At 49.2% G+C, this 24,719-nt stretch overlaps 1 protein-coding gene across 3 annotated transcripts in view; it reads right to left on the reverse strand.

Annotated features, from left to right (window-relative positions):
* Positions 1-15,542, reverse strand: part of Ptgfrn (prostaglandin F2 receptor inhibitor) — a 74,381-nt gene extending 58,839 nt beyond the window's left edge. The window contains exon 1 of one of the 3 annotated variants that reach the window (XM_052730499.1): positions 15,485-15,542. In XM_052730499.1, coding sequence (XP_052586459.1) covers positions 15,485-15,527 — 43 coding nt within the window. In that variant the 5' untranslated portion in view covers positions 15,528-15,542. Of the gene's footprint in view, positions 1-14,706; positions 14,987-15,234; positions 15,290-15,484 lie in introns of those variants that run through there. The other 2 variants (XM_052730497.1, XM_052730498.1) reach the window with 2 other exon arrangements.
* Positions 15,543-24,719: the final 9,177 nt, after the last annotated feature.

Here is a 24,719-nt window from a genome sequence, read left to right on the forward strand (position 1 = left end):
TAGAGCCACATGAATTGGTAGGATCCCTGGTGGTTGATGAACAGGACAGTGGTACGGCACAGCTTGGGGCAGAGGAATCCTGCAATAAGTATCAAGTAGTTAAAGGAACAGAGGGACCTAAAGCATTTCAGGTGATGTGAGGAACTCTTCTCAATCATATGACATTTTCCCCACCCTCAGCCCTTTCCCTTTTGACAAAGAACAATGACTTCCATAAAGCCCAAGCTCAGAAACCATGAGATCAAGTTACCAAAAAAATAAGTAAGTAAATAAGTAAATTTAAAATACAAATCTATTATGTTTTCAGTTAGTTTATGATTTTGTGTTGGGCCACATGCACGGCTCTCCTTGGCTGCATACAACACACACCCTGCCTACAAGTCATTCTTCATTTCAGCTGCAAGCTCTGGATCGGGTGGGATGGGACACACCTGGAATTCCAACACTTGGGAGGTCGAGACAGAAAGCGCACAAGTTCAAGGCCAGTCTGAGATATATAATGTGTTCAGGACCAGCCTGGGCTAAATAGGGAACCTTGTCCAAACAAAACAACAAAACCAAAACAAACAAACAAACAAAAAAACCCACATACAAAACAAAAAAGCTAAGAAGCATTTATAAATCAGGGTATTTCTCTCCCCCACATTCTTCCACCTGCTTGGAAAACCCATCTCTTCTCAGCCAGACAAAACCTACTGAATAGCATGACTTAATGAGCGCAAAGGAGTCCACATTGCTGAAGCCCCAGCCCCCACCCAGGGAGAATTCAGAAAGTGGCTGCAGAGAGCCGCCCACCCGTCAGCATTCCAGGCTTGAAGCAGTCTGTCTCCCACCCTTGCTGGCTGTGAGACCTAGAGGGACAGATGGCACACCACATCCCCAGCCCAGCTTGATGATGTAGTAACTGTGCTCACTCTTACCTCCACGAGTTCCTGGAGTTTCAAAGGAATATTGGACCTTTGGTTCCTCATCCAGGTGGGTTAATAGGAGTATTTAATCTCATTAATTTTAGAAACAGTCCCTCACTAAGACATTTTCAACCAAGCTCTTGGCTGAGCTCATCACAAGAAGTGAAGGGCACATGTCTGGAGCAAGTATGACACATGGCAGAGTCAATGAGATGGGCTACAAGCACCACAGCAAGTGACATCTGGTCAGTCTCAATGTTCTCAACACCAACTCCCCACCATGTCATAGCACTCGTCTTTGAGATAGTAACAGCCAATGCCTGAGTGCTTAGAGTCATAATGAAAGGTTCTCTCCATGGGCATGCCACTAAAGCCTTTAGAATGCATGGACAGATGCAGAGGTGGCCCTAGCAGTGACACAAATGGGCAAAGAAGCACACCTGTGTTGTGGACTATTCCTTTACACGGGGTGAAGATGTGTCATTGTGAATGGTTGTTGTAGAATATTAAGGTGTGTTGCTTTTGTTTATGTTGCATTTGTTTAACTCTGTGAAGCTGTGTTACTGTGCCTGTCTAAAACACCTGATGCCCTAATAAAGAACTGAATGGCCAATAGCAAGGCAGGAGAAAGGATAGGCAGGGCTGGCAGGCAGAGAAAATATATAGAAGGAGAAATCTGGGAAGAAGAAGTAGCCAGAGGAGGAGGAGGACCCAGGGACCAGCTATCCACCTACACAGCAAGAAACGGAGTAAGAGTAAGATTTACAGAAGAGAACAGGAAAAGGCCAGAGGCAAAAGGTAGACAGGATAATTTAAAGAAAGCTGGCAAGAAACAAGCCAAGCTAAGGCCAGACATTCATAATTAAGACTAAGCTTCTGTGTGTGATTTATTTGGGAGCTGGGTGGAGGCCCCCTAAAAGAGCAAAAAACAAACAACAACAATTGATTTAACAAAGAGCTGAATGGCCAATAGCTAGGCAAGAAGAGGTTAGGCAGGACTTCCAGACAGAGAGGAAAGACAAGGAGATGATGAATCTAGGTGGGGGATACCTGCGGAGCACGCAGGAGGAGAGGTAAAAGCTATAAGCAGTGTGGCAGCATGTAGGTTGATAGAAATTGGTTATTTTAAGTTACAAGACCTAGTTAGAAACAAGCCTAAGCTAAAGCTGATCTTTCATAATTAATAAGATGTCTCTGTGTTGGTTTTTTTTTTTTGTGGTTTTTTTTTGTTTGGTTTGTTTTTGTTTTTTTGTGAGCTGCAGACCCAAAGAAAAATCCAGCTACACACCTGCTTTCTTAGCCTTTCTGCAAAAGCACCTCCACCTGAAGTAGCAGAACACTCCACTACTTGACTGTTTCTAAACTTTCAGTCTTTAATGACCCTTGGTCATTTCTCCAATGCCACCTCTCCTCCCATGGATGTCAAACCTGTCAGTTAAGGAGTCAGGGGACCGTGTCTACGTCCTTATGTGCCCCAGGTTCTAGAATAATGACTGGCACTGGGTAGATAATAAATAATGGGTTTGGATGAGGCGGACAGTGAGACGCGGCACAGGCTGCAGGCAGCGGCCTCACTGCGCTGCCCTGAGACGTGGCTCGGAGCTGGCTGCGTGCTACAACAGCGATGACAAGAAAATGAGCTGTGGTTGGGACCAACCGAGCCACAAGGTGCTGGAAGTGAGCACTGGGGTGAAGGAAGTCTCTTCTCCTCACTGTGGACATCATGATGAGGCTTGGGGAGGTGTGTGGGGGGGGGGGGTGAGATGCTGTTGTTAGGGCGGGAGAGGGTACACCAACCCCACAAAGGGAGGAAGGGGTGGGGACAGTGAGGAGACAATACTGAGAATCTAAGAGTGGAGCGTCTTACACACCAGCCGCCAAGAGAACAGAGGCGATCCACGGGAAGGATGGAGACTTTCTCACTGTGCGTGTGTGTGTGTGTGTGTGTGTGTGTGTGTGTGTGTGTGTGTGTGTGTGCGCGTGCACGCACGCTCATGTATAGTGCTGGGGATCTTCTCTGTTTGTTGGGTTTTTTTCCCCATGAGTAGACTCTATTTTTCCTCTTCTACAAGTTTTTGTTTTAGAGATCAAGTCACAAGCAATTCTTCCTAAATACTCGGTAATGTAAGGGCACCCTGTCTCAAAATCAAAAGGCGGGGAAGTGTTGGCTAGGGATACAGCTCAGTGGTAGAGTGCTTTCTTAGCTTGGGTGAAGTCTGAGGTTCAGTTTCCAAGACAAAAACATATGCTGTGTGTACGTACCATATGAATACTACGTAACAGTCACATAAACCTGAGGTACTTTCAAAGCATATAAGTACATCCAAGCATACAAAGACTCGTGCCACTACACACTTAGATGAGCAAGAAGCCTCTCTGCCTCTGTGACCCTCCAGGGATGCCCAAAGAGAGGAACTTCCCATTTGCTTATGCACCAGGCACCACACTGCACTTCCTGGGACTCATACCGATGTTTCAGATAAACCTGTTTGTGGGATAAATGGTTATTAAAGTGGGACTCCAACAAATAACCTACGCGACTACATAAACCTTGTTTCCGTAGAAAACTAACTAACGTCCCAGCCTTCCTCTCCTCGGGTGATAGTCCTCTGAAGAAACGCCGTGTTAAACGACCTAAGGGGAACATCAGTAATTGTTTGGTGAGCTGTTTTCCTTGTAAGAAACAACCAAAAATAGGCTTATGGCTTGACTTATCACCTTCATTTAACAGGCTTGCTTCCTGGAAGCCCCAGAAGACTTCACAGGCCGTGTGTGTGCATGTGGCTCAGGATGCTCTGTGGGCGCTGACGATGCTGCCAACACCTTTCAGGGTGACTTTGCACACACAGTCTTCCGCTCCACCCACTCCCCTTCCCAGAATTTAATATCCACAGCCCCTGAGGTCTCTTACTTTCTCAGCTTAAGTCAGCTAATCCCTAAATGGGATGCCAAGCTGGACACATTCATCTCCTCCCAGGGGTCATTTTCCTACCTGAACACCTCTCCATTCTCTGGCCCACCTGCTCTGGGACACTGTTCCCTAACAGCCCCTGGCCCCAGTTACACCCCTTTAATTCTGATGGCCATGTGCACAGCCATCTAATAACTGATTTGCTCAGACCCTTAGAAATCACCTAGGATCCACCCCTCTGCTCAGTTACAACTGGCTCCATTTCTTCTTGGAGTTGCGTTTAATTCCTTTGTAATGTGTCACGGTGTCAGGAACATGGTAAACATTCCCCGGTGCTGCTGAGGGAAAGCAGGAATGCCTTGTATTGCAGAGGAGACCAGCAGTCAGGCACAAATCATTTGTTCCTAGAGCCACAGCTGTGCCCACTGACGAACATGACAAAGTGTCCGCCATGTACCCGGCCCTGGGTCAGGCATCATCGTCTTAACTTGGATTTACAGTATGGATTTCTCAATCAAGGATGACAGACTGTAATGTCTTCTAATAAATAAAAAACATTTGGATGTGCCAGCTTTCAGAAAAATGGAAAAATGAATAGCTGTGCCAAGTGCTTTTTTTTTTTTTTTTTTGCTCCTCACTGCAATATAAGCTAAGAGGCAACACCCTGGATCAACACCAAGTCCAACGTCACCCCTGGTCATCCTGGGAGACAATGCATTTAGAAAGCAGGGCTGACCCCATCACCTCTAGAGCAGGGCAAAGTAGCAAGCTATTAGCACACAGAATTCACTCCTAAAGGGGGCTCTCTTTTGTCAATATCAGCACACAAAACAAGTGAGACAGCATTGCTGGACTTAGCTGCACCTCAAAGCAGCCAGGGAGGACTGGGCACCAGCCAAGACGCATCAAGTGATAGGCCAGGAGCACAGGCTCCTCCCAGTATCTCACAAGCTTTCTAGGACGCCTCCCTCAGTGGGTTGGTGCCTAGCAACAGTCTTGAACCCTCCCCTTTCAGACCCAGGGAGAAGGAAAACCCTCAGGAACCCCAGGGCTCCTGTGGGAGGAGGGAGGGGTTGTCAGAATTTGAACGCTCCTACCCCTCCAGGAAGGGTGTCAAATCCAGAACAGTGTCAGTGTTGAGACGCATCTAAATACCGGTATCCCTTCTTGCTGTACGGACATGGTGACACACGCTTGCAACCCTTGGGAGGCTGCAGCAGGGACACCATGCATTTGAAGCCAGCATGGGCGGGAGCGGGCAGGGAAGCAGAGAGCAGGAGAGAGGGGAGAGGGAGATAAACAAGGAGAGGGCACCAGCTGGGTAAGCGCACAGGCGCAAGCACATTCCTGTAGGGCAGAGCCATCAATCAGGCTCTGTAGGAGACCCAAAGGATAAAGGTAGAAGACGACACAAGTTCCATTTCGGAAGGTTGGGACTTAATCACATAATCTCCACCTACTAACACTGAATATCCTCAATCAAAACTTACAGCACCAACACATAAAAGGGCAGTAATATAATTAACAGTCAGCCACTTTCAAATACTGTATGGGTTTTACCATTTCTGTGTTGGTTTTTTTTTCCCCCCCTAGAAATCAGTCTGGAAGCCCAGTTAACCTGGGGATGAGGACCCCTGAACCCTAGGGAGCCTAGAAAGAGATCCCATCTCACAGCACAGGAAATGAGCTGGGAGGAGGGCCAGTGGCTTCTACACTACACAGACAGAAGAGCAGAAAATAGCCAGAGTCCTTGGTGGCACCAACCAGTGACCAGCCCCAGGCCAGCCAAGCGAGACACAACACCCAGGCATGGGCTGCAGACTGGAGCAGGGCTGGGGGAGATGGCAACCAGCCAGCAAAGCCAGGGCCAACCAAGAGGCCCATATGGCCGACAGCGGGAGTCAGCATGCTCAAAGAAGTCTGGAGATGGAAGGGGAGCCCTTCAGGACCAGCTCAACTAATCCTTTTCACAGGGGCTAAGAGCTACTCAGCAATTTGTTCAAGGTCAAGAAACTAGTGAGGAGAAGGAATGAGGCCAGGATCCAAGCCTCGGGTCTTAAAAGACAGTGAGACGATTGTTAGCACATGTTAGCTACTTGTATCAACTCCTCCTCCTCAAAGTGTGTAGAGATCCATTTGACTGATGTGTGAGCTTGTTTCAACAGCTGTCACTTACATTGTGACCCTGGGCAATTTATTTCACTGTGCCTCGGTTCCCTCACCTACCGAGTGAGGTTAATAATGGTGCGGTTACAAAGCCTATTCAACAAGTCAGTACATGGGAAAGTGTAAAGCCTGGTCCACGCCAAACACTATATAGAGGAGAGAAGGGATTTCCTAGGGAATTCTTGTATCGGGTGCTCCCCAGCCCCGGCTTATCACAGTCACCAGTTTTCACCATTTTCCCCACCACAACCGGAGCTGAGGCTTCTAAAAAGTTGCATGGCTCTTGCCTACATATCTGAGGCCCACCCTAGCCTGATATTGGAGCTAAACTGACCAAAACAGCAGCAAGACTGATGAAATGCTTCCTAGACAACTGGCTGTCCCATCTATCGCCCCACAGACTTCTAATACTGGAGCTTCTGGGTTCTGGACCCTCAAATCCCATACCAAGTCACCAAGCCTTGAAGTCTCAGTCACCTGTCTGTCCTGCTTGCTCTCCTTGGCCAACCTTCCCTGTGATGTTCTCAGCAGCTCCCTCAAGTCCTTGGTCCCCCTTCCTTCTAACCTCATTCCATGGAAAGGCATGATGTCATCCCTTCTACGTGCCAAATTTAGTGGATTAAACACAAAACCAAGCTGGTCGTTTCCGCTGCGTGCCCACACTATCCCCATCGTTTCTTGCTAACTGAATACTTCCCACATCCACAAAGCCCAGCTCTGACCCACTCCTGCCACCACCAAGACCTCTGCCCCAGTGCTCACTAAGAAAGCCTGGCTGCCATATAGTCTGTGTGCTAAGCACCCTCACAGACCAGGACTTCCCACTCATTAGTGTGCAGCTGAGCCTCCTAGGAATATGTTCAAAGGCAGACTCAGATTCAGCAGATTAGACTGGGTCTGGAAAGTCCCCCGGGGAGCGGCTGTGGTCCCAGACAACACTAGAAATGTACATGTATTAACTGGAATGCTTGCATTTTAAATATAATTTTTATACTGATGATAATCCTACAAGAGAGGCGTTCTTCCCATTTCCCAGAGATGGAAAGTGAGGTTCAAAATAGTAAAGAAACTTGCCGACAGTCCACAGTCCAGGAGGCAGGGTTCAGAGGAGGCTGGTTCCAAAACCTAGACCTAATTATTTTTTTTCTCCATGTTATTTTCAACTGGGAGTTGGGGTGGGATGGGAAGGGTACTGGGTACAGAAAGAGTTTTTAGATCATACGTGTAATCATTTGTAACAAATTCCTGAAGACTTCTTAGGTAATACAGACAGAAAAGAGATGGGTTACACAATGGCACTGATGGGCTGGGCACGTGGCTCAGTGGTAGAGCATGCACAAAGCCTTGGGTGTGATGCCCAGTACCACAAACACTTTTCTTTCTTCTTTTTAAAATATTTTTTCCAAAACTCACCCAAGGGAGCTAAATGAGATGCCTCAGTAAGCTGAGGACTCGCCACACAATCACAAAGACCTGAGTCTGATTCCTAGGACGCAAGTAAAAAGCCAGGTGTGACGCACATTAGTAATGCCAGCACTAGTACGGTGAAGATAGGTGAATCCCTGGGGCTTTGGAGCCAGCAAGCCACGCACGCATGCATGTGCACACACACGCACACATGCATGCACGCACACCCACAAGACATAAAAATAACTGTCAGGGAGTAAGTTAGTTCTACTGATTCAGACGTTAGATAATACCCAAAAACTTTAGACATGCAGAGAAGAAAGAAAAAACCATACCGAAAACTTCTCCCTACAATGTCTGGGGACTGTGGGGACATTCTAGGGCTTCAGAGGCTGAGAGGATTTCAGGAACCATGTTCCGCACTAAACCACTCCTCACAAATTCTGCCTGTTCCTCCCCCAACTCTTCCTGGACCATGCAAAGCCAAGAACTTGTGTTGGGCTCCAACTTCATGTCCCTGTTTCTCTAGAGTCCACCTAGGACTCAGTCATGCTTACTCCTCTCTCTCTCTCTCTCTCTCTCTCTCTCTCTCTCTCTCGCTCTCGCTCTCGCTCTCGCTCTCGCTCTCGCTCTCGCTCTCTGGTTGGTTTCCCAGGTGCCTCTTCCACACGCTAGTGTCCCCTGGATCACACTGAACAGATGCCACCTCCACAGCAGTCTTCTACTTGTCACTCCTTAAGAGGGCCCCCCGTGTCAAGAATGTCCCCCTTGACCCACTGACTCCTCAGCATTTGTTTTCAATACCACCTTATAGTCAAACTTCAGGGTCCCAACCCAAGGACAGCCTTGGGAGGGCTGCATCCCCAGGCGAGAACCTCCACGCCGCCGGGCCCACGCTTTGCTCTCTTTATCCTGGTTTGCGGCAGTGCTCTCCACCCCCACTCCCTCTTTAGCACACTCCCACTCATCTCTGCTTCACTTCCAAGGGGGTGCTCTCATCGCTCTTTTCCCAACCCTCGGATGACTACTTCTAGAACTTTCCCTTCTGATCTGCTGTCAGACCAACTCTTGGACACACTTTCTGTGAAGGTCCTAACCTCACAGCTAGTACACTGTGTCACCATGTAAGGGAGACCTGAATTTGCCCTGCTCTGGTCACTTCTGAGTCCCCCAGCACTCAAGATGCCAACCTGTGTAACCGACCCTGGCTCAGGATCTGCCACTAAGCTGCTTAGCTTCTTCCTTCCCTTCCTACTTTCTTCTTCTGCTTCTCTCCCCCCCCCCGCCCCGCCCCCAAAGTCTCCCTATACAACCCAGGCTAGCCCTGAACCTTCTGCTTCTGCCTCTATAAAGCTGAGATTAGCAGCAGACACCATCAAACCTGACTCCATTTCCATCTTCAAACAGCTCATCCTGAGGCAGGGGTGGGAGTGCTGAGGTTCCCTAAGTGAAAGCGATATCCACTAGCCTTCATCATTGCATTCAGCAATGATACTATCTACAAGGTTCAAGGGCTTAGAGACCACCTTTGATCATGGGCTCCCAGGGCCAGCCACCAGAATACAGACATACCTACAACCCACATGAAACAGACAGGGATCCCTCACCCCAGCCCACAGGCTGCAAAGTGCTGGCCTACTCCAGCTTTAAGGAAGAACCATTTCCAAGACATTCTTGGCTCATGGTTGCTTTTAAGGTCTGAGACGTAACCTCTCTGTCCGCAAAGCGCTTCGATGTCATTTAGATTCCATGGCAGCACACACTCTGCAACAAACCTTGAACCTGTGAGCATGGACGCTCTTTAACGTTCTCAGCCAGCTTCACCCAAGATAGAGCAGCATCTGATGATGCCCAGTCCCTCGATCCCCCGAAACCTTCCAAGTGATGCCAACGCTTCCACGTTCCTGCTTACAGAGGTGTAAAACAGACTGCAGGTATAGCATCGGAATGTCGTGCTTAAACTTGAATTGTGCCACTTAGCAATTCCATGATCCAGCACACACACTTCGGGAGCACTGAGAGACATCAGCATTCAAAGAACAGAAATACACGCTTCCATTGTCTTTTTGTCTCCTGGAAATCACACTGTCGGGATGTGACAGCATTTGCCACTGGGTCTGAGCCTGCTGCTTCCCAAAGACTACAACTGATGTGTGGATGTGCTGGTGGGGGGTAGTCCAAGATCTAAAAAAAACTAAAAAACAAAAAACAAAACACAAAAAACACCGACTGTGCCAACTCCAGCACTTCGCCTTTTCCAGAAGATAAATTATTTAGAATTTTTTGCCAGTTCGAGTTATTTTCCCAAAGCAGAGTCAAATGGCCTAGCAGCAGCCCTGCCTTAAAGAAACCAATGCAATTAAACCAAACAGCTATGAACTGGTCCTGACAGCTTCCACCAACTTCATTTGATAAAGTGAGATGCAGACGCACTCCGACAGACAAGCCCACACTTTATTCACTGCCAGACACTGCGCCAATACGTAAGTATAGATTCAGCTATAGGGAGAGAAATCAGCTCAGCAGCTCATCACTACAACCAAATAGCCATATAAAAGCCGCCTAGCCCAACTGCCTTGTAAGGAGTATCACCGACAGCTACAGCTCCTATCCAGCAAACTAATAAGAATAATTATAGCCAGGGCAAGCATTCATCAGCTTGGCAGATACAGGAATTCTGTTAACAAGGCTGAAATAAGTGCCAAGGAATCTCTGAAGACCACAGCACTTCAAAGGCTGTTTAAGCTAGAGGGATTCACGCGTGGTTCTCCTGCGAGCTTTCCTCCTTATCCAGTGCCCTGTGGAGCAGCAAGCTTCACATCAGCCCCATTCCTCTGAGCAGGCATGAGGACCTGCACGGGCTGCAGACTGTCACATCTGAGAGGTGCATGCTGACACCACTACTCCCTTCTGGATTGCACCTGGGCCCTGCATACCCCGGATCCTATTTTTAATCACTGCTTTGTTTTCTACCCATGATCATCTTTTCTTCATCTAAATGAATCTCAAACAGTCTGCAGCATAATGGGCATGGTGAACCATGGTCAGGTGATCCTTAGCATAGACAGGATGGAGTTTGGCCACGATTGAACATGTTATTCCACTATTCTGGGCACCTAGTTCCTCATCTAGAAGATGACAATAACTGAACCTTTCCCAAGATTTGATGACTGACAGAGCCAGGGCGTATCCAAAAGCCTGACACTAAAGTGATAGCTAGTGGTGCTCTGTGCCTTTCAGGTTGCAAAACCCTCACAGGTGGCCACCAGAAAAGAACAAGGCTGGGGATGAGGCTCAATAGCAGAGTGTACAGGTCCTGGTTTCATTCTCTAGTACCACCAAAAAAGGACTTAGTTTATCTTGTACCATGCACCCTCTATAATTGACAAGGACTGCTTGGTGCCCCTCCAAATCCCAAATCCATCCTTCCGTTTTCTACAGTGGCTGGCAGATGGCTGCCAGGTTCCTCTGTGTTTTTCAGCTTCCCTTGCAGCTAGTGTGACACGGAACTAAATTGTCTCCAATGGAATATGCACAAAAATGATATCGCTTCCAAGCTTGGCCTCTGAAGTGTCCATTACGATAGCCAAGCTGCTTCCCTCCTTTGAGGGGCTGGAAAAGTAAGCATGAAAAAATATAGTGATCTTAAAAACCAGGAGCTAAAGGGGTCACCAACCTGGGACCAGAAGAGTGTCGAGGAAACAAGAGCCCACCCAAGCTTTCCCTCAGAAGCACTCCCTGGTCACTGTTACAGAAAAAAAAAGTCCTATTGTTTGAGTCACTGTGCTAGGTAGGAGTGGGAGTGTATCTGCTAAGGCAGTTTAACCTGCCTAATTAGCATAATACTCTTTTACAGCAATTGAATTTGAAAATATGGATGTGATGCTTTTGTCACTTAAAAGCTATTTCAGTGGATTCGCAAATTTTTTTTAAGCTATAGAGAATATATTAATCACTCGCCACAATCTCTAGGTCCGACGCTCCACACCAGTTAAGGAATTAGCCGCCCCGGTGTCGTGTTAGTCTCACCCAGCAAACTCTTCATGGCTACCTACTTACAGGTGTTCAGGTGGTCAAACACTCCCTATGTGTTAGACAGCCTATTATTAAGAGAATAGAAAGAGAGCAAGACCAATGGGGTCCCTGCCCCTGGGAGATAAATCAGGTGGAGATGTAAGACCCAGGAACAGACAATGACAATCAGTGTCATGAACGGAAGCCATGACATAAAACACAGGCTGCCTGGCCACCCCCAGGGAGCCAACAATTCACAGGCCAGACTAGTGCACACGGCACACAGAGTCTCCAGCACCTCCCCCTAAGCCACCCCACCCCCAAGCCCAATCATCTCATCCTCCTCCCATCCCATTACATGGAACCCGGGTGCCATTTCTGAAGGAGCCACACACTTCACTCACCCACACTTTCTGCTTTTCCCCAGAGCCCGAGATGCTCTTCTATCCTTCCTTTCAAAATTCTAATTATCCTCAAGGCTCAGCTCAAATGTCACCTCTTCAGCAAAAGCAACCCCAACCCAAGTCAAAATGAATCCCCCTCCTCCCTGCTTCTCCCCCAGTGCCGGGCTGGTGTCAGGGGTGGTATTGTTTTTTTATCACCTGAGGACTCAGCCCCGTCAAACACTCAATGAGGCGCTATACCCTGGTCATTTGCTGGAGGACTCCCAATACTCAGCACACTGTCACAGAGAGTAGGCACTTAAGAAATGGTGTGTCGAATAAGGGATGAAGGAGCAACACAGACAAGGAGCTGAGACCGCGCAGTTCTGGCCTGATCCTGGTCGGCGGGCTTAGTGAGAAAGCTTCAAGGGGGACCTGAGCTTCGGGGCAAATGGAGATACACAGGGAAGAGGCCAGGAGGAGGGCTAGAAGGCCCAACAGAGGCCATGAATGTTAGCAAACGGGTGCTTAGAACGAAATAGCTAAAGCGGAAAGAGTAGGGAGCGAGCACAAGAGGCGTCTCCTGGTAGGAAAATCACAAGAGCTCAGTGCACACAGGAGAGGGCCCCAAAATCATCCACCAGAAAAATGGTCACCTTAGAAGGGAGCGGGAGGCAAAGGTCAACAGGAGGGGTCAGAAGCTGTCTTGGTGGGGCACCTCCAGGGCCTTGGCTAAGACGGGGTGTGGAATGAGTGGGGTGTGGGGCTCCCTCAGAAGGCGGACACAGCTTGAACCTGTGCTTGGGAAAAGCTACAAAACAAAGGGCCCGGGTACAGGTGGAGGTCACAGAACAGAAGACGCCCACCAAGCAAGTAGCAGTGACATCAAGATTCTATCCTGGGAGCAAGACCTGAGGGAAGATGATCGTGCTTACCAACACACTCCATTTCCGGATTCAGTGTGTCTGGAGAATGATGGAACACTGGGAGGCTGCCTCCGGGGTCAAGACGGAAGCTGAACCCAGTGAGGTGCCAAGGGGCAGTTTGCAGGCAGCACATCAATAGTTCAGAGAATTGTTGGTGAACCCGCACTAGCCAGTGACTCCCAAAATTCCTTACGTCTCATCAAGGTTGGATGCATGAGCATATTACCACAATTTCCCCAAGCTGTGCTTTTTTTTTTTTTTTCCTGTGTTGTTGGCTGTGGTTTGTTTGTTTATTTGTTTGGAATGAGAGATGGAATCCAGAGTGCAGCAGAGCTACACAAGCCTTCTTCCACAGAGCTACAACCCCAACGTGCTCAAGGGCATTCTTTTTAAACTTCTACCTCATGCTACCCTCCTAACTGGTTCATACACAGACTGCAAACTGACCACTCTAGGGAAAGTCATTCACATAAACCACAAAGTGAGTAGCAGATGTGGGTGGTGCCCTGCGCAATCTGTGCAGCCATAGGCCGTGGCCCTGCTTGACCCAGACCCATAAGCCAATTAAATGGTGTGGACCATCCCCAGCAATGTGCAACAAATACAGAACTTACAAGGGCAGGCGCCTAGCAGGGGAAAATTTAAAAAGCGTGAATCAGAAACCACAGAGGACCACGGGATGCCTTCTGTACATAGGCTGTGGCTGAAGAATTGTGGCTAGATGAGTTCTTGGAGGGAGTCATTTCCAGAAAAGCCCTCAGAGGTAAAGTACCACACTAGCAGCTAGAAAGGCTAGTTTGCAGGCAGCCAGGACTCATGGGGGCTGGGACAGTGAAGTCCTAATGCCAGCAGGAAGGGGGTGGTGGAGGGGGGCCTCCACTGGGACCCTCAGGCCACCAGAAGTGCAGTAATTTAGCCTATATGCAGCTGAGGCCTGGCTGGGATAGACAACACACAACACGTGCCCTGAAAAAGACTGAGCTCTGTCTTCTGCAGAGGCTTGGAAGGGAACCTAGGGCTGAGTCTGGAATTCCGCTTGTCCTAGATGACACTGATCACAAGGATCCAACCATATAACCGCACTTGGGGATCTGCCTTCCTGTACCATGGCAGGCACTAAATAAATACATCTCGTGGCTGGTTAAGATCACCCTGTGTGTATCTACGTGAAGATGGTGTCTGTGTAAGGAGTGAATGGAAAATGGAGAGAGGGGGGGAAAGCCCAGGAAAGATTCCTAGGGTGGGGGGAGGACATTGGGCCGAACCACGGGAAGGCACCAAGGGTTTCCGGAGGGTAGAAGAGAAAGGGGCAGTAACAAGGGAAGTAACAGGTAGAAAAGTTGGGGAAGCAGGGCTCTCGGGTCTTTGTGTATAAATCAGAGCCTAGTCGGCTTCAGGGAAAGCTGGAAGGAAACCCTGAGGCAGATCTAGCCACAACTAAAATGACGGGGACGATACACGATTGTCACTGTAACGCTCTGGGCCACCCAGTGACCTTCGTGGAAGGAAGTTGGATTCTCTTGCTCCCCTCGAAAAGCAACCCAGCATGGGCTAACGAGTGCAGAGCGATCCGGACCAGCCGCGGCTACGGCGGGGGCACAGCAAAGGCTCATATTTCCGCCCAGCCGTGCACGCGGGCCGGGGCCGCCCGCATCTTCCGGGGCCGGGAGTTCAAGGTGAGCCCGGTTCCCGGCGGCCAACAGGTAGAGAGCGCTGTCGGGGAACCGGCCACGGGCCACTCCCCCGGCACACGTGAGGACCCGGCTCCGCCAGGCCGGGCGGCTCCGGGTACTCCGCGCGCGGGCCCAGGAGGATGTGCACCGGGCTCCCGGCGGCGGCACACCGTTCCCCACCCGGCCGGCGACCCCGCACTCCGGAGCCGGGTCTCCCGGGAGCCGCCCCGGGCACCCCGGGCGCCCCAGGCCCCGTGCTGCAGCCGCGCCCCCCACCCCCAGGACCCCCGAGCCCCGCCGCGCCCCACGCGCACTCACCCAGCGACAGGAGCGCCAGCAGCAGGGGCCTCGGCGCCGGGCGCCCCATGCTCGGCCGGCGGGAGCGACTCTCCGCCTCCTCCTCCTTCCCCGCCGCCGCTCCTCCTCCTCCTCCTCCAGCTCCGGCTGCTCCAGAGTCGGCTGCTCCGCCGGGCCGCGCGCCTGCTCCGCTCTCCCTGCCGGCCGAGCAAGCCCAGCGCCGGCGCGGACGTGCGCACCTGGCTCGGCGCGGCCCTCCGCCTCCTCCCCTCCCGCCCTCCGCCAGTCGCCGGGCCCCGGAGCCGGCCCCGCCGATCCCAGGGCACAGCCCGACCCGCCTCCCGAAAGCAAAAAGGAAGAGCCGTGGCGTCCGCCCGCCCGCGCCTCCCACTCGGCGCTTTGCCAGCAACAAACACAAACTTTCCCAAGCCCCTCCCCGCTCCAGGTAACGGAGGAGGCGTCGGGGCCACCCGCTTAAAGGGGAGGAGATGCCCGAGCCCACCCAGTCTTCCCCTCGGGTCCCCACTCCTCGAGAAACTTTCCTCCGACCTTTAAAAGTTGGCCTGGAAGACTTGTCTGGAAACCTCATCGCCTGGGCCCTATCCCGGGACGTCCGGCATTCCTTCGCTGTGGAATCCCCACGAGTGTCTAGCAGCCAGCAACCTACACGTACACCCTCCGGTCCCCAGCTGGGCATGCCACCCGCCACCTGCTTAGCCCTTGCTAAAAATAATTACTCAGATAGGATTGAAAGGGCTTCAAAGGCAGTGAATTCCCACCCCCCTCATGGTCCAGAGACCTGATGTGCTGGGGAAGAATTGTCCAGGGACTCTCAGCCACATGTCAGATCCACCAAGGCTCTGGCCTGAGTGTCCACCACTGTGTAGTTGGGTGGGCCTGCCTTCCTCCTGGCCCACCTCCCTCCTCTCCAGGGTCTGTCCCTGTGGTACTAATTAGAACAACTTCCAACAAAGGTACCCATAAAAAAAAGAAAAAGAAAACCCACAGCATCCTATTATTAGCTGTAGTGCTCAAATGGTATGTCTGCCACGTGAGACTATATTCATTGCTTTAAGTGGACACGTCTGGGTTTCTATTAAAGACTCTTTTTCCTCCCACAATAGAGTTTTGTGCTTTGGATTTGAATACAAAAGGCTCCACAGTGCTGGGGGGAAAAAAAATCAGTGTTCCTTGTTTAAAACTTCACAAGGATGATTCAGACACTCAAAAAGGCTCACTGGTATCCAGTGACCCCCCTCGCCCTGGCCTTTCATTAATACATGCCAAACAAATCACAGATGTTCCTGGGGAAATTGCCCTCCTTGGTGCAGAACATCGCTCTTGTTCTGATTTCCACAAGTGTTTCTCATTTCTGTTAACTGACATGTGACTAGCCAGGTGTGAAGCCTTCCAAAAGAGACTCTTAAAAATTTATTTCCAGCCAGGCATGGTGGCCTCCACTGCGCTTCGGAGGTAGAGGTAGGACCAGTTCAAGGTCATCCTTGGCTTCAAACAGAGCTCAGGACTAAGCATGCGCTTCATGAGACCCTATTTGGTCACAAGACCTAAATAAACAAAGCCCCAGTGGTTCAACAAGGTGAATTTACTCACTGCTACAGTAACAACAGTTAAGCAGAATTAAAAATGGTAACTTTTGGTGTTAAGTATAGTTTACCTCAATAATTTTTTTCTTTTAATTTCAGTCTTGCCACCAAGCCTTTCCCAGAGCTTCCCCCACCCACACCCCTGCCCATCATCCCTTTTCCCTTCCCACCCCCTGTTCCTAGTATTTCTGAGGGAAGTTTCATTTTCTTTTGTTTCTCTCCATTCTACCAGTCTTGAATACAAGCCTGATGTTAAGTTATGAAATCTGCTGGAAGTAAGGAGAAACGTAAGGCCTGGCTCCTCCAGAAGCTCGGATTTCAGCTCATCAATCTTTCTGCTTTCTTACCACCCAGAATGCTTAACGTCTGGGCTGCACATTTTGTCACTTGCTCACAGTGAGCTCCAGCACACGATGGATACTGCTTCCCCTTCTGCCTCATAACTCGGGGACCGAAGAGGCTGGCACATTGTCATCGTGCGTCCTCACATTGCTGGGAGGACTCCTGTGCTCTTTGTTTAAGACACAAACAAAAAATCTGGACCTTGGAAAGCCCTCTGAGTGCAGAGTCTCTGAGCTAGACCCTGGAACTGCAGCCATGAGTCAGTTCCTGCCCCTGGGGTGTTTATAGTGGGCCCTGTGACTTAGTGAGTGTGGCAGCAGGTGCAAAGTCCAGTCACGACACACCTAAGGAGTGGTCAGCGCCAGAGAAGGCTTACAGAGTTCACAGAAGGATGATTGTGCAGTGAGTCCTACAGACCAGGAGCTTGCTAAATGGGAGGTACATGAGGTTAACAAAAGGGTACACATCTGCTATGGAAGATCCTTCTCTCCTCCCATCCCGGCACCCACGTGTTATTAAACAAATGCACACTTTATAATCGCAGCAATAACTGTGGTGAACAACTGGACTGGTAGGAATGAATGAGACTATCCGGGCAAGGCGAGTGCAAAGGAGACTAAGTGGATGGCTGTCACCTGACTGACTGATTGGCAGCCAGTCAACTGTGTCATGAGAATCCACCGATGAGCCATTGATGTAGCAGAAAACAAGCACAAATTAATAACACCAGACACTTGATCCTATTACCACCCTTCGGGCTGGCTACCAACAGATACAATGTTTCCAACTTAGAAGCCCGGCACCTGCTGCAGAGGCCCATAGTAGCTCCATTCATCTCTGTGGGATCTGATGAGGCTTCGATTCTGATAGACATTTATTTGCCAGTGTGAGTAACTTTCTACACAGGTAAGCCTCTTGCCCCAGCCAGTGGTTCTGTTCAGTTCATGCACAGGCTTGCCTGAAGCAACAAGACGCATTTCTAGTAATCCTCATTAACCCTCCCCCACGCCCAAGGAGAATGAATCCCCGCCCGGGTGTCACTGTGATACAGTGACCATCAAGGGCACCAAGCACCCTTTATTAGCTCTTGATAACGAATATCAGCCTGCAGCTGTGGCCCTTGAATGTCCTACAAAAGACCTCATATTCTCTCCTCTCAAACGGTTTTCCTATTGAAATCTGTCAAAACAAACAAAAATAACAACAACAACAAAACACTGTATCATTTAAATTTCAGCATGAAATGTTAAAAGGTTCCAAATAGGTGAATTTGATGATTTTTCTTAAGATTCATCCAGATGTGGTAAGTTTCCCTGTTACTGCCCACAGTCCATGCATGGTATGTATCCAAATTGACCACCAGGGCGGGGGGCCTTAGGAAAAGGAGTGTGTTCTATTGCAACATTTTATCCCATTAGTCACTTTCACTCAAAACTTCCTTCTGTGTCTGAAGGTAACTTCCCCATTGAAATGAAGGGATTACTCATTTAAGAGAAATGTAAGGGTTGGAGCCATGGCTCAGAGGTAGGACACTTGCCTTTGGCTTCTTTCTCCAGCAGTGAAAAGGTGGGGATGGGGAGCAAAGGGAGGGGAAGGCAGAAGGAAACATGGAGGGAGAGAGGAAGGAATAGCTGGTTTGTACCCAAGGCTACCCCTTCTGGCCCACCTCTTGCCTTCACATCCAGCTGAAGCCAGGGAGAAAGCTTTCTCATCTCTCAGGACAGTCTTTACCCTGCTTATGCCTATAAGCTCTAAGGGGTACAGGGCTGGGAAGAACGGGGTGTGCTCTTCCCTTCCCTTCACCGTTCCCATGCCCCCCCATCTATACTGAGGGTCTGAGTGGGACCTGAGTCCCAAGCACTAAGTCTTTAAAATAGTATTTACAAAGTAGACTACACAGAATGTAGGGTCATCGGCTAAGAGATAGGATGCCCACTAAAATCTGATTTTCAAATAATCAAACAATAACTTTTTAGTATGAATATGCCTATATATATATACATGTATACACACACACACACACACACACACATATATATATATATGGGGTTCAAGACAGGATTTCTCTGTGTTGTTTTGGTGCCTGTCCTGGAACTCACTCTGTAGACCAGGCTGGCCTCAAACTCACAGAGATCCACCTGGCTCTGCCTCTCGAGTGCTGGGATTAAAGGCGTGTGCCACCACTGCCTGGAAAATATGCCTAAATATGATACAAAGCACACTTATACTAAAAAGTCATCCCTCATTTATCTGAAACTCCAGTGCAGCTCAGCATCCCATGTTTTTATCTGCTGAGCCTGTCAACCCTCTTCCACAGAGGAGTTGCCTTATATGGAAATGGATCCCACTGAAGGATTGGAGAAGACAATATGGCTTCTCTGAGTAAGCCATCTTCAGATTGTTTTGAAGTTTTGTATTTTAGGGAAGCAATCCTGTTTGTTTGGGGTTATTCCATGGGGTCTCTGGTAGAAAAAGCCTAGAGAATCTGCCTAGTTTGTAAAGGCCAGAGTTAGCTGGAAGCTGCTTGGAGCTACCCTGTGTGGTGGCATCCCTTCATCTCTAAAACACATTCATCCTTAAGTTAAGTGCCTTCCTGAGAAGGGAGTCATTAAGCAATTTGCTGCATTAGGAGGAGGAGCCGCGGACCAGCTAACTTGAAGGATGTCCTTTCCTTAAAATGGGCAGTTTTTTCATCCACACCCAGCTTACTCTAAAAGTTCAGCCTTTGTTCTAATTATTCTTTCTTTGAGATAACAAAAGCAAGGGCTGAGCTGCATTCATCCTGCAGCTTTAGTTACAGAGAGGCTCATCTGTAACTGTTTTACTGGGAAGACATAGGTCTATTCTCCTTGCCACCTACCTGCCGTCTACATAAGAGAACCCATCTATTACTGTTGGAAACCCAAGCTACATTTTCAGTACACATCTCTGAAAAGAAAGAAGGGTTTTTTTTTTTGTTTCAATTATGTGTATGGAATTGGGGGGACAGGGGTTATGTCCATGTGAGTTGCAAGTGCCCATGGAGTTCGGAAGAGTCAAAATCCCCTTTGAGCTGGAGTTACAGGCAGTTGTGATCTGCCTGACGTGAGTTGGGAACCAAATTCAGGTCCTAGGCAAGAGCCGTACTCACTCTTAACCACGGAATCATTTCTCTTTAGTCCTCTTTTTTAAAAATATAATTTATGATTAGCATGCACATGTGTGCGTATGGAACACGGTGCATATGGAAGCCAGAGGACAACTTGTAGGAGCAGTCTGGTCCTCTGCCTCCATCATATGGGTCCCAGGGATGGTGCTCTGGTTGTCAGCTTTGAGGGCAAGTGGGCTCTACCCACTGAGCCATCTCCATGGCCCTCATCTCCACAATTTTGACTACTTGGTAACTCATTGTCCCCTCCAGGTCAGCCAGCCCCTGTCTTGCAGGGTACAATTTGCTTCTTTGTCTGTCTTGGAGGGTCTATAGGAGTGGGTATTTTGCTGTCAGTGATTTTATGGGTACTTAGGGAATGACTTCTCATCCCAACGGTGGCTACATCCATACCTTATTCCACAGAGCTTGTGAGGCCTGAGGTAGAATGTAGTGACTTTCTGGGGTACCCTGCCCATTGGAACACTGAGGCCTACTTCCGAGTCATAGCCAGCTGCCCTTCACCAGGTGATGGCAGGTTTGCCCTGGCTGGGAGGATTGATCAGCAAAACAAGTGATTTTATGCTTAACCCACAACGGAGAACAGCCAACATCCAGAAGATGATTTCAAACTTACTATCTCTCAATATTTTTTTTAAAAGCTCAGCCGAGAAAAAGCAATATTTATGGAAGATTACTTGAAGAAGATGCAGCCTGTACATTCTAGAGTCCCTGAGATCTTCCCCTGAGTTATGAATTAAAGAGACTGTCAGTGAACTTAATACTCGGATACATCACATCGGCACCCCCATAAAGTTGTCTTTACAGATTGCTCTTTGTCATGATGCCATCAGCCCTTATTGAAGGATGTCCTCAGAAAGAGCCCAGAGCACTTTGTCATTGTGTTGTGCACAGGACAGGTTTACAGATGCCCTCTGTCACGCCAGGCAGCAGCCTCTCTGCCTACAACGATGCAGAAATGGCATTCTCGTCTCAGCTGCTCGGATGCTCTTTTGGTAGGGACCGGCTTCTGTTCGCCTCCTGGACTCTGTAAATATGTAACTGTTGGTGTTTTCCTTTCCACAGTACACAGTGGTTAGAATGCTTGTGGTGAGAGCTGTGACTCCCCACTACCACACAGACAGGACCCCCTGCAGGTCCTCCCTTCCAGCTCCTACACACACACACACACACACACACACACACACACACACACACACACACACACGCCGCCCTTGCGTCCCCTCCCCCCATTTTACTCCCGTTTCCTTGTGTAGGTGCTGTCTTGCTCTGCTCTTTGTTGTAAAATCCAGTCCTCAGCTCCTGCCCTTCAAAAGACATTTTAAATCAGAACTCCCCATTTGCAGAGGACATGCAATGAGGTAATCATCTCAATGAGCTCTGCTTGGCTGGGAAGGGCTGCCGTGAGATGAGGCCTGTGTGGTGAGGAGGGCACTGGGACCCACAGAGGGCCACCAAGCTCTGGACAAAGAGCCTCGTTTCCAGGAGCAGCCAAAAGTGGCTGTGCCTCTTCTAACCTAAGAGCGTGCACAGTTATCCATCTGCAAGGGGTGAGTAAATGTTAGGAGTGGTTTGCTTTCTCTAAGCACACAGTCATGGAGGGGTTGGAGTGGCCTGAGTGTCCAGGCCAATGGGTGGCAAGCTAGTCCAATTCCACACTGCTAACAGCACAGAATCAGGACGGTCTGGCCGGTGTGAAGCTGCCCAGACCTCCTTCCTGCTCCCTGCTGTCTCTCGTTGTCCCCTGCCTTGACAGTGCCTCTTTCCCTCTTCACATGGCCATGTGGTTGTGTCCTTCCCTTAAGAAACGATCTCAGAAATCAGCAAGGAGACGGCAGGGAAGCAGGACAGAAAGCTGGAGAACCAATGAGGTGTGCTGTGGAAGTGTGCCCTGCTGGGCCCCCACCCTGTAAAGGGGCCCTGGCAGCATCCTTTGCAGGCTTTGACTCTGGTCCCCACTCTGCTTCTGAGGTTAGCTCACAGTGGCACCAACTCTCCTCCCTCTGGTCAGCATCCTCCTGAGCCCAGCACCCAGAAGTTGTCTGACCCCTCCTCCACTGGGATGATAGAAGAGGCTGTGTCCTGCACTTCTGGCACCATGCCCAACACACAGTAGGTCTGCTCAGTAAATGCTTCAGGTCTGGCTATGAGTTCTGCTTTTATCATTTTTATAGACCAGAGTGCTACATGGATGTTGGTTTGGGGGTGGTGGGGAGAGAAATCATCTGAAACCACTAAATTTGCCCAAGTGAGGCTCAGAGAACCTAAGCAACTTATCTGAGATTACACAGCACATTAAAGTAATTGTGGAATATTAAAATGAGTCCACAAAGCAAGCCAAAGGCAGATCAGGGAGCCAATTGGAGCTGCAGTGTGCGCTGTTAACACTTGAGATGGACGGTTTGACCACCTCTCTGCTGAATTTCCAACAGGAAATTGCTTGAAATAAATGAACTTGGAAAGTTCCTGAGCTCTGATTAAGGAGATGAGCAATATGAGTGAGGCTTTCCCTCCAAGAGGAAGACATTCACCCTCTATAAGTGTGGTGGTTTGAATAAATATGGCCCCAGTAGGCTCATATATTTGAATGTTCAGTCATCAGGGAGTAGCACTATTTGAGAAGGACTAGGAGGTGTGGTTTTATTGGAGTAGGTGTGGCCTTGTTGGTGGAATTGTATTACTGGGGATGGGCTTTGAGGTTTCAAAAGCCCAAGCCAGGCCCAGTGGCTCTCTCTCTACCTGCCGGCCTGCCTGCGGATATGGTTGTAAAGCTCTCAGCTACCTCTCCAGCACCATGTCTTCCTGCGTGCCACCATGTTCTCTGCCATGATAGTAAATGAAACCTCTGAACTGTAAGCAAGCCTCACTTAAATGCTCTCTTTTGTAAAAGTTGCCTTGGTCATGGTGTCTCTTCACAGCAATGGAACAGTGACCAGGACAGTATGCTAGGTAAGGCAGCATGGATTTTGAATGAGTGCAAACTCTCTGAGAGTTCTCTTCCTCCAACTTGTTTAGCGACAATGGCAGCATGGAGACAGTGGTGGCTTTGTTTAAAGTCAAATTGAAGTTCTAGAATGTTCCACTAAGAACATCCCTCTAGAGTCTCCCACCTCCTCAGTATGCTGACCCTTTCCTACATCTGTGTCCTTCCCCTGTTACCTTTAACACATTTGTAAGACACACAATGCCAGGGACTTTCAAAGATTACAGGGAAACCAAAAATTCAGAGGGTTAGGAAAAAAACATGTGCAGCACATACCCAAAATCTCACTGCAGGAGTGGTAGAGAGGTAGACCTGGGGAGCTTGATGGCTAGTTGGTTTGGCCAAATTGGTGAGCTCCAGGTTCAGTAAGAGGCCCCCTTTCAAAAACTAAGGTGGGGGCTGGAGAGAGGGCTTAGTGGTTTAGAGTAGTGCATGCTATACTTCATTTGTAGAGGACCCAAGTTTGGTTCCCAGCACCCGCACTGGGCAGCTCACACCTGCCTGTAACTCCAACTCCAGGGGCTCTGAGACCCTCTTCTGGACTCTAAGGGCACCTGCACTCATACACGCACACACTCACACATAGATACACACACATACACGTAATTTAAAAAAAAATATGTATGTTTCAAAAGAGAATAACTGAGGAAGACACAAAGTCAATTTCTGACCTCTATATGCACACTCATAACATGCCCACATGCACACACACACACACACACACACACACACACACACACACACACACACACACTTTCTCTCTCTCCACACAAACCTACCAAAATAAAAGGTATGCCACTTCTCCCTGTATGCTTGCATAAAAGGCCAGGGGAATAAACAGTGATGGTGGGGGTTTCCCTGAGAGTCCTGGGGACTAGTTGTTCCTGCCAAATGAGAGAAGTAGGATTTATCTGGACAGACACACTCATACTAAGCTTGTTTTATTTGCACAGACAAGGGTCAGCATTACTCTGGAAAAGAGTAGCTGATACAAAAGCAGTTAGGGAGTGGGAGGCAGATGCCCAGCCCTGTCTGTGTGGCCCAGCCCCAAAAGATTTCCTTCTGACACTGACCTGAGTGGAACCATGATGTCAAATGATGAAGAGAAATGGTAAAGCTCTACCCCACTCCCAAACCACCAAAAAAAAAAAAAAAAAAAAAAAAAAAAAGGAGGTTAATAGAAGAAAGCATTGGGTCTCAGAACCCTGGGAAGCATGCCCCAGCTCAGCCAGTTGGGTAAACTATCCAACCTTGGATACCTTATTTAGCTCCCCTGGGCCTCAAGCCACACATGTGTAAAGTGACCACATAATGAAGGCTTAGGGGATGACTGAGGAAGGATAAAGTCTATAGTAGGAGCTGTTGCTTTGTCAGTAATTCGGGCATTTAGTATGTGCAGTCCTCACTGGGAACTAGCTTTCCTGCCAGAAGCAGTAGTTCCCACCCCCTTGATGCGACCGGATAGGGTTCTTCTTGCCACAGCGTCGAGCAGAAGTTGTATGCATTAACTTCAAGATGGCCACGCTAAGAAAGAGTTCTTTGGCTTCTTCACACCCTTGGTCTACTAGGTGGAACCAGAGGCCTAGGATGACGACTCCTCAGAGCCCCCTGAGAGTCCACACAGAAGAAAGCTGGTCCTGTCAAGATTGCAGGGACTGTTCTGTCACACGGGGCCTGCAAAGTTTTCTTGGTGGTAAGCAACCAAAACCCGGGGCTCCCTTGTTACAATGGCTACGGTCACCTCAGGAACAAACCTCCTTCTTTCCTAACGGGGCCTCAGTGTTCTTCACAGATCCGCTCAGCTCTACTCAAGGGAGGTTGGCTCCCTTCCCAGCCCGGGGTGTGATTTTTGACTTTTATATACCTGAGCACTGTACACAGAGAGGTTAATCCTCATTCCTTGCCGGTGACCGGCTTAAGCGTGGACGTGGGAGGGAATGCGGGCGCTGAGATTTGA

This window comes from Peromyscus californicus, unplaced genomic scaffold (assembly GCF_007827085.1).
Source record: "Peromyscus californicus insignis strain IS unplaced genomic scaffold, ASM782708v3 Scaffold_9__1_contigs__length_137607984, whole genome shotgun sequence".
In the NCBI taxonomy this organism is placed as follows: Eukaryota; Metazoa; Chordata; class Mammalia; order Rodentia; family Cricetidae; genus Peromyscus; species Peromyscus californicus.